General features: G+C 45.0%; 1 protein-coding gene across 8 annotated transcripts in view; it reads left to right on the forward strand.

Annotated features, from left to right (window-relative positions):
* GON4L (gon-4 like) overlaps window positions 1-14,435 on the forward strand; it is a 110,488-nt gene that overhangs the window by 84,561 nt on the left and 11,492 nt on the right. For 5 of the 8 annotated variants that reach the window (XM_054672179.2, XM_054672201.2, XM_024348819.3 and 2 more), the window contains 7 exons: window positions 476-647; window positions 2,445-2,589; window positions 4,443-4,593; window positions 8,150-8,266; window positions 8,982-10,691; window positions 12,112-12,367; window positions 13,305-13,489. In XM_054672179.2, the coding sequence (XP_054528154.2) occupies window positions 476-647; window positions 2,445-2,589; window positions 4,443-4,593; window positions 8,150-8,266; window positions 8,982-10,691; window positions 12,112-12,367; window positions 13,305-13,489 (2,736 nt within the window). Of the gene's footprint in view, window positions 1-475; window positions 648-2,444; window positions 2,590-4,442; window positions 4,594-8,149; window positions 8,267-8,981; window positions 10,908-12,111; window positions 12,368-13,304; window positions 13,490-14,435 lie in introns of those variants that run through there. The other 3 variants (XM_063812306.1, XM_063812301.1, XM_063812298.1) reach the window with 1 other exon arrangement.

The following is a 14,435-nucleotide window of genomic DNA, read 5'->3' on the forward strand; positions in this document are numbered from 1 at the left end:
CTACTTAAAATACAAAAAATAGCCGGGCATGGTAGCGGGCGCCTGTAATTAATCCCAGCTACTCGGGAGGTAGATGGAGAAGAATCGCTTGAGCCCGGGAAGTGGAGACTTCAGTGAGTCAAGATCGCACCACTACGCTCCAGCCTGGGCGACAGAGCGAAACTCCGTCTCAAAAAAAAAAAAAAAAAAAAAATGAGTCCTCATTCTTCATAATCTTACTTCTAGTTCAGGAGCTAGACCATATATTCCTTAGTGTTTCTCACTAAGTCTAAAAGTAAAACAAGAATACAATCCCTGAATATCTGGGAACTCAGGCATAATCTTAACAGAGTAGTTTATTGTGAAAGACTTTATGATGATTTTTACCTGTTTTTATCCTGTAGTAGGAAGGTCAGCTTCTCATTTAGATTCTGAAGGCTACTGGTATTAATTGTCTGGAATTGTCTTAAATCTTCCTTGTGTCCTGTTTTCCCAGAAAGAGCTGGGAACCTTTGCTCAAAGCTCCATCGCCCTTCACCATCAGTACAACCCCAAGTTTCAGACCCTGTTCCAACCCTGTAACTTGATGGGAGCTATGCAGCTGATTGAAGACTTCAGCACACATGTCAGCATTGACTGCAGCCCTCATAAAACTGTCAAGAAGACTGGTAGGAGACAGATGTGTCAGCTTTAAGTTTTTACTTGCGGTGAGAGGTGGTGGGAATCTTATCCCATAGGTAACTTCCTAGGATACTTGCCTAGGAATGGAGGACACAGGACATTTGTAATTTCTTCCTTCTCTTTTATCCTCCCTTTGTACTCATTATCCAAGTTCTAGAATTACGTGATAATCTCTGGGCCTGGGTAAAGTGTGGAGGCAGTGGACAGTATAGGAATATGGGAAGTAGAGATCTGAGGCTCAGTGCTAAGAATTGGACTACAGCAATATGAGGGGTAAGTATTAGGAGTCAGATAGAGATAAACTGGGGCCTGGTAAAGATGAAAGTCAGGTGGTAAAGTTTGGTCATGTTTAGCTTTTTACTGTCTTCATTAAGATCAACTAAGGCCAGGCACGGTGGCTCACACCTGTAATCCCAGTACTTTGGGAGGCTGAGGCAGGGGGAACACAGTGTCAGGAGATGGAGACCATCCTGGCGAACACAGTGAAACCCCGTCTCTACTAAAAATACAGAAATTAGCCAGGCATGGGGGCACGCGCCTGTAGTCCCAGCTACTCGGGAGGCTGAGGCAGGAGAATCGCTTGAACCCAGGAGGCAGAGTTTGCAGTGAGCCAAGATAGCATCATTGCACTCCAGCCTGGGCGACAGAGCGAGACTCAGTCTCAAAAAACAAAACAAAAAAAAAATCAACTAACTTTATTTACCATACTGACTGCAGCATAAGTGATATCTCCATTCTGAATGAAATGTTGACCTGCAAGTTAGGCATAAGTTAGAGATTATACATTTGCCATGTTCAGTATTTTAAAGAAATTTGCAAGTTTAGATTCTACCTTGCATTAGTTTAGTATTTTTTAGAAAATACTTGCTATTTACTTAAGCCAAATATTTGCTTCTCATTTGTTTCTTGATTTAGCAAGTTAGTTGTGGTTTGTTCTGGATTTGGGTTTGTCTTTGGATTCTATTTTAAGTCCCTGAGTCTTATCGTTAAGTTGAAAATAGTTGTATTTAAGTGTATTATATCATAGACACGGATCCCGAACTGCTTTAATAGCTATATTAAATGATATGAAATGGTAATGAAAACTTGATTTAACACCAAATTATAATAATATCTTACACATCTATTGACCTGTTGCTTTCTTCTGGGGATATAAAAATAACACTTATGGAAGGAGAAATATGGATATAGTAGTTTTGTCTCTAGAAATGCAGAGGTGCCTGAAAGTGAGAGGCTGAGAGAGGGAGAGAGAAATGAATGAGACTGAATTGTCTCCTTCCTTTTATGGTTCTTTTGTTCCCAGCCTCAGGAGGAATCTGGGAGAACTTGAGTAAGAATCAAATAAAAGTAAAATTTGGAATACCAGATTTGTGAGGGAGATTAAAGAAGTTGGAATCTTATTCTGGAAGAAAGACAGCATTGTTGAAGGTCTCTTATCCTTCAAGTATTTAAGGGGGGAAGGAGGTAAAACATTTTTGAGCATACGCTATTGTTAGCACCTTATTTTACTAGGTGCTTTTTAAGTGTTTGTTTTACTTAGTGAATAAAGTGTTCCACGTAAGAAAGAATGAGTCAACTTTTATTGCCATTGAATGGGACTCCCTTTAGATATAATGTTAGCTCAAGAAAGACTGTGGAAACTTTTGGGGGGATGGTGGGCAGTTGGGAGGGAATCAAGTTAGATAAGGATAGCTCCTACCTAAATGCAAAAATGCATTCACAGGCTTTTATGAAGCCCTCTTTTGTCCTAGAAGTTGATTTATCCGAGATTTATTTTCTTATAGCGAATGAATTTCCCTGTTTGCCAAAGCAAGTGGCTTGGATTCTGGCCACAAGCAAGGTTTTCATGTATCCAGAGTTACTTCCAGTGTGTTCCCTGAAGGCAAAGAATCCCCAGGATAAGATCGTCTTCACCAAGGCTGAGGACAAGTAAGTGTTTACTCTGGGGGATCAAAACAGCAGAATATCCCAAGGAGAAGACGTAGTTCCTTTGAGGAGTTTAGGGGAAGTAAGACTTGTATAATAAGACACGGACACAAAAGACAAAAGGAAAAGCAGTATAGATGAGCAGAGCCCTCTAGGACGTGCTTGTTCTAGCAGTGCCAAATACTGCTTTTTGGGAGATGTCACACACATTTTTAAAGCATTTTAGACTGGACATGGTGGCTCACACCTGTAATCCCAGCACTTTGAAAGGCCAAGGCAGGAGGTTCGCTTTTATTTTATTTTATGTTATTTATTTATTTATTTAGAGGCAGAATCTTACTGTGTCACCCAGGCAGTCACAGCTCACTGCAGCCTTGAACTCCTGACATCAAGCGATCCTTGCACCTCAGCCTCCACGGAGCAGCTGAGACCACAGGCGTGTGCCACCGTACATGGCTAAATTTTTTTTTTTTTTTTTTTTTGTACAGATGAGGGTCTCTCTGTGTTATCCAGGCATCTCTCAAACTCCTGGACTCAAGGCATCCTCCCACCTTGGCCTCCCAAAGTGCTGGGATTACAGGCATGAGCCACCACACCCACCAGATTATGAACATTTTTATGGCCCTTTGTGTGTATTGCCACACTGTTATCAGCACATATGTGTATATGTAACTACGATTATATATGTTGTTAGAGGGTAGTATTGGTGCCGGTTTAAGTTGTCTGACAGGGTACCTATTCATTTTGTATTAGTTTTATTAGAATTATTCTCCTTCCTTTCTATTCTCTTTGAACTTCCTTTGTATTGTTAGTATACAGCTCATCATGATACAGCTCATCATGATCTCACGTTTATTAATGATTTATGCCTAGTTTCTTATGTTCCCACATAATTGTGAAGTATTTGATTTTTTTTTTTAAAACAGAGTTTCACTTTTGTCACCCAGGCTGGAGTGCAATGGTGCGATCTCGGCTCACTGCAACCTTCGCCCCCTGGGTTCAAGTGATTCTCCTGACCAAGTAGCTGGGATTACAGGCACCTACCACTACACCTGGCTATTTTTTGTATTTTTAGTAGAGACGAGGTTTCACCATGTTGGCCAGGCTGGTCTCGAACTCCTGACTCAGGTGATCTGCCTGCTTCGGCATCCCAAAATGCTGGGATTACAGGCGTGAGCCATTGCGCCTGGCCTTATTCTTATTCATAATATTTAATCAGTACTCACTAAGTATCTGAAATTTTCTGTTGAGTAGTCACCAACTTGTACAAGAATTAGATTTACAAAAAGTAGATTGACCAGGCATGGTGGGCTTACAACTGTAATACCAGCACTTTGAGAGGCTGAGGCAGGGGGATCGCTTGAGGCCAGGAGTTTAAGATTAGCACAGGCAACATAGTGAGAACTGGTCTCTACAAATAATGGAAGAAAAAAATTAGCCCGGCATGGTGGTGAACGTCTGTGGTCACAGATACTTGGGAGGATGAAGTACGGGAATCGCTTGAGCCCAGGCATTCAAGGCTGCAGTGCGCTGTAATCATGCCACCCGCTCTCCAACCCGGGCAACAGAGCAAGACCCTGTCTGAAAAAAAATGAAAAGGTAGATTGGGCCACACACCATGGCTCATGCCTGTAATCCCAGCACTTTGGGAGGCTGAGACTGGAGAATTGCTTCAGCCTAGGAAGTAGAGGCTGCAGTGAGCTGCGATGGTGCCACTGCACTCCAGCCTGGGTGACAGCGTGAGACCTTGTCTCAAGAAAAAAATGAAAGAGTAGATTGTAAAATGTGTTAGTCTGGGGAGGCCCTTTAGAAGGAAGGACTGTGAAGTGAGATTTAGTGTCATTCTCCTTTCTCAGTTTGTTAGCTTTAGGACTGAAGCATTTTGAAGGAACTGAGTTTCCTAATCCTCTAATCAGCAAGTACCTTCTAACCTGCAAAACTGCGCACCAACTGACAGTGAGAATCAAGAACCTCAACATGAACAGAGCTCCTGACAACATCATTAAAGTGAGTGTTTCCTGCATGCGCCATCCGGGCACCTCACCAATATGTACCCATTCTTTTATCTTGTTATTCTCAAAGAAAAGAGGAACCTTCTTTTATCTAAAGCTAATTTCTCCCACTTTACACTAGATTAATTCCCCTATTGCCTTTTGGGCAATATTCCGCTGGCAGTATTCCACTTATTTGCTTTTTTTTGTTGTTGTTGTTAGACAGACTCTTGCTCTGTCACTCAGGCTTGAGTAGAGTGGCGCAATCTTGGCTCACTGCAGTCTTTACCTCCCAGGTTCAAGCGATTCTCCTGCCTCGGTGTCTCCTGCCTCAGCGTCCCAAGTAGCTTGGATTACAGGCATGCACCACCACACCTGGCTAATTTTTGTATTTTCAGTAGAGACGAGGTTTCACCATGTTGGCCAGGCTGGTCTTGAACCTCTGACCTCAAGTGATCCACCCGCCTTGGCCTCCCAAGGTGCTGGGATTACAGGCATGAGCCACCGCACCTGGTTTCTTCTTTTTTATTTAGATATTTATGTTGTGTTTTTAGAGACGGGTTCTTGCTCTATCATCCTGTTTGGAGTGCATTGGCACAGTCATAGGTCACTGTAGCCTCAAACTCCTGGGTTCAAGTGATCCTTCCACTTTAGCCTTCCAAGTATCCTGGACTACAGGCGTGTTAGCCTTCCAAGTATCCTGGACTACAGGCGTGTTCCACCAAGGCTAGCTCATTATTTTATTTTGTGTGGAGATGCTGTGTCACTTTGTTGCCCAGACTGGTCTTGAAGTTTTGACATGTGTCAGTCCGCCTGCCTCAGCTTGGCCTCCCAAAGTGTTGGGATTACAGGCGTGAGCCATTATGCCCAGCCTTTTGTTTTGTTTTGTTTTTGTTTTTTTCTTGAGAAAGGGTCTTACTCTGCTACCCAGGCTGGAGTACAGTGGTACAGTCATAGCTCACTGTAACCTCGAGCTACTGGGCTCAAGCATTCCTCCCACCTCAGCCTCCCAAGGAGCTGGGATTATATGCATGAGCCACCATGCTTGCCTATTAATTTTTTTTTTTTTTTTTTTTTTTTTTTAAGAAATGGAGTGTCCCTATATTGCCCAGGCTGGTCTCGAATTTTTGGCCTTAGGCATTCTCCTGTCTCAGCCTCTAATTGCTACTTCCTGGTATATTGGATTTAGGCCTTATTTATTAACCATTAACCATAAGCCAAGGAAGCTGAGGATTTACCTGTCTCCTCACTCCCTTACTCCCACCACAAACATGCACATTTTCTGCTCTCCAATCTCCTCGCTAGTAATTATGTCACAATTTTGGTTAGGTTGTATTCAGGGTTTACACTATAAGATTTTAAGGACTGCATAAATACTCTTCACAGCTATGTTATTGTGATACCTTGCCTTTCCTGCTGAACATTTTGTTTTTCTTGGAGTAAATAATTGCATTTTTAGGGGGATGGGGCTAGACTTGATTTTATTATGTAATTATTCCCAGGTCAACAGTAAAGGTTACTTAAATTTTCTTAATCTCCTTTCAGCGTGTCTGGCCTTCTAGATATTCCGTCACTTTCATCTTGAAGGAATTGCTCCTTGAGCCCTCTGACACTATTCCACTCTAAGCGTGTTGCTCTCTGGGCTTGCTGCACTGATGTCTTGGGCTTTTTCCTCCCCATCATCCTGGGAATTCTTTTTGCCTCTTACTGTGTTGGATCTTCTTATTTCCTGAATTCTACATCTGTGTTTTTGTTTTACTTCCTTCCTTTAGTGAAACACATTCTAATAGCATTTTTTATTTTAATTTTTTTCTAAATTTTTAAAAATTGAGGCTGTACACGGTGGCTCAGGCCTGTAATCTCAGGTCTTTGGGAGGCTGAGGCAGGCAGATGACTTGAGGCCAGGAGTTCAAGACCAGCCTGGGCAATATGGTGAAACCCCGTCTCTACTAAAAATACAAAAATTGACAAAGTATGGTGCCACTCACCTGTAATCCCAGCCACTCGGGAGGCTGAGGCACAAAACTCACTTGAACTAGGGAGACAGAGGTTCAGTAAGCGTGGATCACTCCCCTGCACTCCAGCCTGGGCGACAGAGGAGTCTCTGTCTCAAAGACCAAGAAGCAGAGAAACAAACAAAAAGTACAAAGATGTGCACAGAAAATGACACACAACTCAAACGTGAAGGAAAAAGATTTTTCTGCAGCAGAATACGGTTTATCAAGTGCCTTAGCACCATGGATGAAACTAGACAAATTCTAAGCCATATTATCATGAATTTTCAAAACATTGGAGCCAAAGGAAAAATCTTACATGCTATCAGAGGTTGGGAGAAACAGGTGTTACATGAATATTCAAGAGTTAAATGGGTCCGTGGCTCATGCCTATGATCCCAGCACTTTGGGAGGCCAAGGTGGGAGAATTACTTGAGCCCAGGAGTTCAAGACCAGCCTGGGCAAAAAAGTGAGACGTGTCTCAATTTTTTTTTTTTTTTTTTTTTTTTTGAGATGGAGTCTTGCTGTGTCATTCAGGCTGGAGTGCAGTGGTGTGATCTCGGCTCACTGCAAGCTCCGCCTCCCAGGTTCATGCCATTCTCCTGCCTGAGCCTCCTGAGTAGCTGGGACTACAGGCACCAGCCACCACGCCTGGCTAATTTTTTGTATTTTTTAGTAGAGACGGGGTTTCACCATGTTAGCCAGGATGGTCTCAATCTCCTGACCTCGTGATCTGCCCACCTCAACCTCCCAAAGTGCTGGGATTACAAGGTGAGCCACCGCGCCTGGCCTATTCTTTTTTTTTTTTTTTTTTGAGACGGAGTCTCACTGTGTCACCCAGGCTGGAGTGCAGTGGCACTGTCTCTGATCTCAGCTCACCTCAACCTCCACCTCCCAGGTTCAAGCAATTCTCCTGCCTCAGCCCCCTGAGTAGCTGGGATTACAGGTGCGTGCCACCATGCCTGGCTAATTTTTGTATTTTTGTAGGGATAGGGGTTTTGCCATGTTGGCCAGTCTGGTCTTGAACTCCTGACCTTAGGTAATCTGCCCACCTCCGAAAGTGCTGGGATTACAGGCATGAACCACCACGCCCAGCCTTCATTTACTCTTAAAATTGAACTTTCTCAGGCTCTTTTTTTTCCCCCTTCTCTTCTAATGCCTTTCACACCATCATTTGCTTAAAAGGAAGCTTTCATGTGTCCAAGGTATAGATTACGATGTTGTCTTTGCAGCTGTTGATCAAGAACAAATCTTACATAAGATTGCTCTGAGCATCTGCTTCCTTTTCTCTCTGTGACCTAAACTCTCCCCTTCCTGGCAACCAGAATAGAGATCATCAGTTAGAAAATATTGAATAATCGTGAAATATTTAAATAGAGATTAGTTTAATTTGAAATGTACAAGTATTCAGCATATGCTATTTATATATGTGCATTCATGGATGTTTGTGTATGTGGTCTTTTGTGTGTGTGTGTGTGTGTGTGTTTCTCTTGATCCACCACCACCCCATTCACCAGCCTGACAGAGGACAGTGTTTCCAGAAGGAATGTAATTCATGCGCATTTTTTTCATGTTAAGTTTTATAAGAAGACCAAACAGCTGCCAGTCCTAGTAAAATGCTGTGAAGAGATCCAGCCACATCAGTGGAAGCCACCTATAGAGAGAGAAGAACACCGGCTCCCATTCTGGTTAAAGGTACAGCCCTCTTCCTTGAAGTCTGTAGGAGGCAGAAGGTCACTGAAAGTTCTGAGAGAATATCAAGGGCTTCCTTAATCGTCTAATGCTTTAGTTGTAGAACTAGGACTTTAGAAATCTTCCTGATTCACCTTTCTTCCCTTACTTTTCTGCCCTTCTCTGGGTGATTCTACAGCATTTTCAAAATAATAGGTAAAATAATAATTTGCTAAAGGAAATTCACAGAAGTTTCTAAAGTGTATAATTAGAATGTGGTCTTTGTAGATTTGATATGCAGAGAGACCCTTCTTGGAAAGATGCCTTGAGACTGTCTAAGGTCTCTAAAACCTAGAAAGCCCTATTGTTTTTCCCAAATTCTTTTTTTGTTGTTGTTTTGTTTTGTTTTTGAGACAGAGTCTTGCTCTGTCCACCCAGGCTAAGGTGCGATCTCGGCTTCTCGCAACCTCTGCCTCCCAGGTTCAAGTGATTCTCCTGCCTCTGCCTCCTGAGTAGCTGGGATTACAGGCACATGCCACCACACCCAGCTAATTTTTGTATTTTTAGTAGAGATGGGGTTTCACCGTGTTGGTCAGGCTCATCCTGAACTCCTGACCTCAAATGATCTGCCCACTTCAGCCTCCCAAAGTGCTGGGATTACAGGCGTGAGCCATTGTGCCAAGCCTCTTTTTCCCAAATTCTGACATATGCTGGATCAGAGTGTTCTTGTTTCCAATAGGCCAGTCTGCCATCCATCCAGGAAGAACTGCGGCACATGGCTGATGGTGCTAGAGAGGTAGGAAATGTGACTGGAACCACTGAGATCAACTCAGATCGAAGCCTAGAAAAAGACAATTTGGAGTTGGGGAGTGAAACTCGGTACCCGCTGCTATTGCCTAAGGGTGTAGTCCTGAAACTGAAGCCAGTTGCCACCCGTTTCCCCAGGAAGGCTTGGAGACAGAAGCGTTCATCAGTCCTGAAGCCCCTCCTTATCCAACCCAGCCCCTCTCTCCAGCCCAGCTTCAACCCTGGGAAAACACCAGCCCGATCAACTCATTCAGAAGCCCCTCCGAGCAAAATGATGCTCCGGATTCCTCACCCAATACAGCCAGCCACTGTTTTACAGACAGTTCCAGGTGTCCCTCCACTGGGGGTCAGTGGAGGTGAGAGTTTTGAGTCTCCTGCAGCACTGCCTGCTATGCCCCCTGAGGCCAGGACAAGCTTCCCTCTGTCTGAGTCCCAGACTTTGCTCTCTTCTGCCCCTGTGCCCAAGGTAATGCTGCCCTCCCTTGCCCCTTCTAAGTTTCGAAAGCCATATGTGAGACGCAGACCCTCAAAGAGAAGAGGAGTCAAGGCCTCTCCCTGTATGAAACCTGCCCCTGTTATCCACCACCCTGCATCTGTTATCTTCACTGTTCCTGCTACCACTGTGAAGATTGTGAGCCTTGGCGGTGGCTGTAACATGATCCAGCCTGTCAATGCAGCTGTGGCCCAGAGTCCCCAGACTATTCCCATCACCACCCTCTTGGTTAACCCTACTTCCTTCCCCTGTCCATTGAACCAGTCCCTTGTGGCCTCCTCTGTCTCACCCTTAATTGTTTCTGGCAATTCTGTGAATCTTCCTATACCATCCACCCCTGAAGATAAGGCCCACGTGAATGTGGACATTGCTTGTGCTGTGGCTGATGGGGAAAATGCCTTTCAGGGCCTAGAACCCAAATTAGAGCCCCAGGAACTATCTCCTCTCTCTGCTACTGTTTTCCCGAAAGTGGAACATAGCCCAGGGCCTCCACTAGCAGATGCAGAGTGCCAAGAAGGATTGTCAGAGAATAGTGCCTGTCGCTGGACCGTTGTGAAAACAGAGGAGGGAAGGCAAGCTCTGGAGCCGCTCCCTCAGGGCATCCAGGAGTCTCTAAACAACCCTACCCCTGGGGATTTAGAGGAAATTGTCAAGATGGAACCTGAAGAAGCTAGAGAGGAAATCAGTGGATCCCCTGAGCGAGATATTTGTGATGACATCAAAGTGGAACATGCTGTGGAATTGGACACTGGTGCCCCAAGCGAGGAGTTGAGCAGTGCTGGAGAAGTAACAAAACAGACAGTCTTACAGAAGGAAGAGGAGAGGAGTCAGCCAACTAAAACCCCTTCATCTTCTCAAGAGCCCCCTGATGAAGGAACCTCAGGGACAGATGTGAACAAAGGATCATCAAAGAATGCTTTGTCCTCAATGGATCCTGAAGTGAGGCTTAGTAGCCCCCCAGGGAAGCCAGAAGATTCATCCAGTGTTGATGGTCAGTCAGTGGGGACTCCAGTTGGGCCAGAAACTGGAGGAGAGAAGAATGGGCCAGAAGAAGAGGAAGAAGAGGACTTTGATGACCTCACCCAAGATGAGGAAGATGAAATGTCATCAGCTTCTGAGGAATCTGTGCTTTCTGTCCCAGAACTCCAGGTGAGAGCTGGAGAATATTCTCAAGTATTTCGTGGACTCAGTAATATGTTTCACATATTGATATGCCACCTGCTTGCTTGCTGCACTATGGATAGTCCTAAAATCATTTGTATTTGATTTGTGAATGCATTATGGGACATGATTGTGGTGTTGAGGTGAAATGAGATGGAAAGGATGAAATTTTACTTATTATATTAAACTCGTTTACACATTAAATTGAATCACCTGACCATACTTTAAATGCCTTAAAAAATAGTAATAGGCTGGGCTTGGTGGCTCACTCCTGTAGTCCCAGCACTTTGGGAGGCTGAGGTGGGTGGATCACAAGGCCAGGAGTTTCAGACTGGCCTGGCCGACGTGGTAAAACCCCATCTATATTAAAAATCACAAAAATTAGCCAGGCATGGTGGCGGACACCTGTAATCCCTGCTGCTTGGGAGGCAGAGGCAGGAGAATCGCTTGAGCCCGAGAGACAGAGGTTGCAGTGAGCCGAGATCACGTCATTGCTCTCCAGCCTGGGCAACAGAGCAAGGCTCTGTCTCAAAAAAAAAAAAAAAAAAAAAAAAAAAAGTAAATAGCTGGGCACGGTGGCTCACGCCTATAAATCCCAGCACTTTGGGAGGCCAAGGCGGGCAGATCACCTGAGGTCGGGAGTTCAAAACCAGCCTGACCAACATGAAGAAACTCCATCCCTACTAAAAATACAAAATTAGCTGGGCGTAGTGGCACATGCCTGTAATCCCAGCTACTCAGGAAGTTGAGGCAGGAGAATTGCTTGAACCGGGGAGGCAGAGGTTGCGGTGAGCCAAGATTGCACCATCGCACTCCAGCCTGAAAACTATCTTCAGGTTACAGAAGTTTGTAAAAGGGAACTTCTTCCCCTCTCCTGCTGTCAGGCCGAATGTCAGCTATCACTGGGATTTCTTTTTTTTGTCTTGTTTTGTGTGTGGTTTTTTTGTTTGTTTGTTTTTGTTTTTGTTTTGAGATGGAGTCTTACTCTGTCTCCCAGATTGGAGTGCAGTGGCATAATTTCAGCTCACTGCAACCTCCACCTCCCGGGTTCAAGCAATTCTCATGCCTCAACCTCCCAAGTAGCTGGGATTACAGGCATGTACCACCATGCCTGACTAATTTCTGTATTTTTAGTAGAGATGTGGTTTCATCATGTTGGCAAGGCTGGTCCTGAACTCCTGGCCTCAAGTGATCCACCCACCTCGGCCTCCCAAAGTGTCAGGATTACAGGCGTGAGCCACTGTACCTGGCCCATTGCTGGGATTTCATAACTCAAGGAATTCCCCTCAAGACAGCTGTAGTGGGCTCCCCATTGTTTAACTTCAGATTATCCTGATATAGCTTTGTGTTGTTTGCAATTCATGAGCCACTAAGAGCCATTATAAGTACTCTTCGGAGGGTTTTACAGGAAACAATGGAGAAACTGACTTGGCTGGCATCTGAAAGGCGCATGAGTCAGGAGGGTGAGTCTGAAGAAGAGAATTCTCAGGAGGAGAACTCTGAGCCAGAAGAAGAGGAGGAAGAAGAAGCAGAAGGAATGGAAAGCCTGCAGAAAGAGGATGAAATGACGGATGAAGCAGTTGGAGACTCTGCTGAGAAGCCTCCTTCTACTTTTGCCTCACCTGAGACTGCTCCAGAAGTGGAGACCAGCAGAACTCCACCAGGTGAGCTAGGCAAACCTATACTGAAGGACCATTCTCACTTAACCTCATTGTCTAGAGGACAGTGTGCAGGGTGGGTAGCTTATAAACCAGGTGGAGGATTTCCAGAGGAAACCCTCTGGATCTCTTCTGCAACCCCACTCCCCCAAAACATGTTTAATGTGGTATCTTTGTGGAGAACAGATACTCAGAAATTTTTAATTCGATTCTCATCCGTTGCTAGATTTATATTAGCTTCGTTCACTTTCTTTCTTTTTTTTAATTTTTTTATTTTCTTTTGAGACGGAGTCTTGCTCTGTCGCCCAGGCTGGAGTGCAGTGGTGCGATCTCGGCTCACTGCAACCCCTGCCTCCCAGGTTCAAGCGATTCTCCTGCCTCACCCTCCTGAGTAGCTGGGATTACAGGCATCTGCCCCCACACCCAGCTAATTTTTGTATTTTTAGTAGAGGTGGGGTTTTACCATGTTGGTCAGGCTGGTATCGAACTCCTAACCTTATGATCCACCCGCCTCGGCCTCCCAGAGTGCTGGGATTACAGGCGTGAGCCACTGTGCCTGGCAGTTCACTTTGTTAAACTGATTGTTACCTTATCTGTCATGTGTGGGGCTAAGACCCATGTTTATTTCAGAAAACACTGCTTGTTCCTCATCAAGACATAGTCTCTCAAAAGCACTACAGAAGCCACACTTGCTCTTTAGACTTCCTTTCTCAATATGAAGTAGCTGATTATCTTGTTGTCATCCCAATTAAGGCAGTTACACTGCAGACTCTGCGTAAAGCTGACTTGATGGACTTAGTTCTCATACCATTTTCCCAAAAACCTTTTCCTTGAATTGCTCCATAATATTGAATAGGATTTGGCTGGGGTGGTGCATGTGGTGGAATGGGAAGAGCACGGGTTGCAGGGACAGGGAAACAATCCTTTTCATGTGTGCTACAAGGAGAGAGCATCAAAGCTGCTGGAAAAGGCCGGAACAATCATCGAGCTCGCAACAAGCGGGGAAGTCGGGCTCGGGCCAGCAAGGACACCTCCAAGCTGCTGTTGCTGTATGATGAGGACATTCTCGAGCGAGATCCACTCAGGGAGCAGAAGGACTTGGCCTTTGCCCAAGCTTATCTGACCAGGGTAGGCAAATGCTGCTTCCTGTTATTGCCAGTCTCTATGAATGTGGCTGCTTCTTCAAGGGAGATGTTTTTCAAAATAAAGTCTGTTTTTCAGGCTATGCAACAGGCTTCATATTCCTCTATCTTGGCTTTTCTGGCAAAAGATCTCTGTGACAGAACCACAAGGAGACATAGAATTCAATCATAAGTGTGTTTATTGTTAGTACCCTGCCATCATCCTTCTGTTGACCAGAGATTGGCAGAAAGATGATACCACCATCATCAGTGGGAGGTTGTGACTTTACTGGGTGCGCTGATAAGGACCTTTATAGAACCTTTGGCTTGAGAAGAAAGATAGTGGGTACACTGGCCAGCAAGTGGATTTCAGGGAAATACATTGCTCTTAAGACATGAACCAGCTGGGCGTGGTGGCTGACACCTATAATCCCAGCACTTTGGGAGGCCGAGGTGGGTGGATCACCTGAGGTCAGGAGTTAGAGACCAGCCTGACCAACATGGTGAAACCCTGTCTCTACTAAAATACAAAAATTAGCCGGGTGTGGTGGTGGGCGCCTGTAATCCTAGCTATGGGGGAGGCTGAGGCACAAGAATCACTTGAACCTGGGAGACGGAGTTTGCAGTGAGCCGAGATCGCACCACTGCACTCCAGCCTTGGTGACAGGGCGAGACTCTGTCTCAAAAAAAAAAAAAAAAAAATGAACCAGGCTGGGCGTTGTGGCCCTTGCATATAATGCCAGCACTTTGGGAGGCTGGGGTAGGAGGATCCTTGAGTCCAGGAGTTCAAGACAAGACAAGCCTGGGCAACATAGGAGACCTCCATCTCTACAAAAATAAAAAAAAAAAAAGTGAGCTAAGCATGGTGGTGCATGCCTGTGGTCCTAGGTACTTTGGGAGTCTGAGGTGGGAGGATCACTTGGGCCCAGGTGGTTGAGACTGCAGTGAGCCAT

This window comes from Pan troglodytes, chromosome 1 (genome assembly GCF_028858775.2).
Source record: "Pan troglodytes isolate AG18354 chromosome 1, NHGRI_mPanTro3-v2.0_pri, whole genome shotgun sequence".
NCBI classification, from domain to species: Eukaryota; Metazoa; Chordata; class Mammalia; order Primates; family Hominidae; genus Pan; species Pan troglodytes.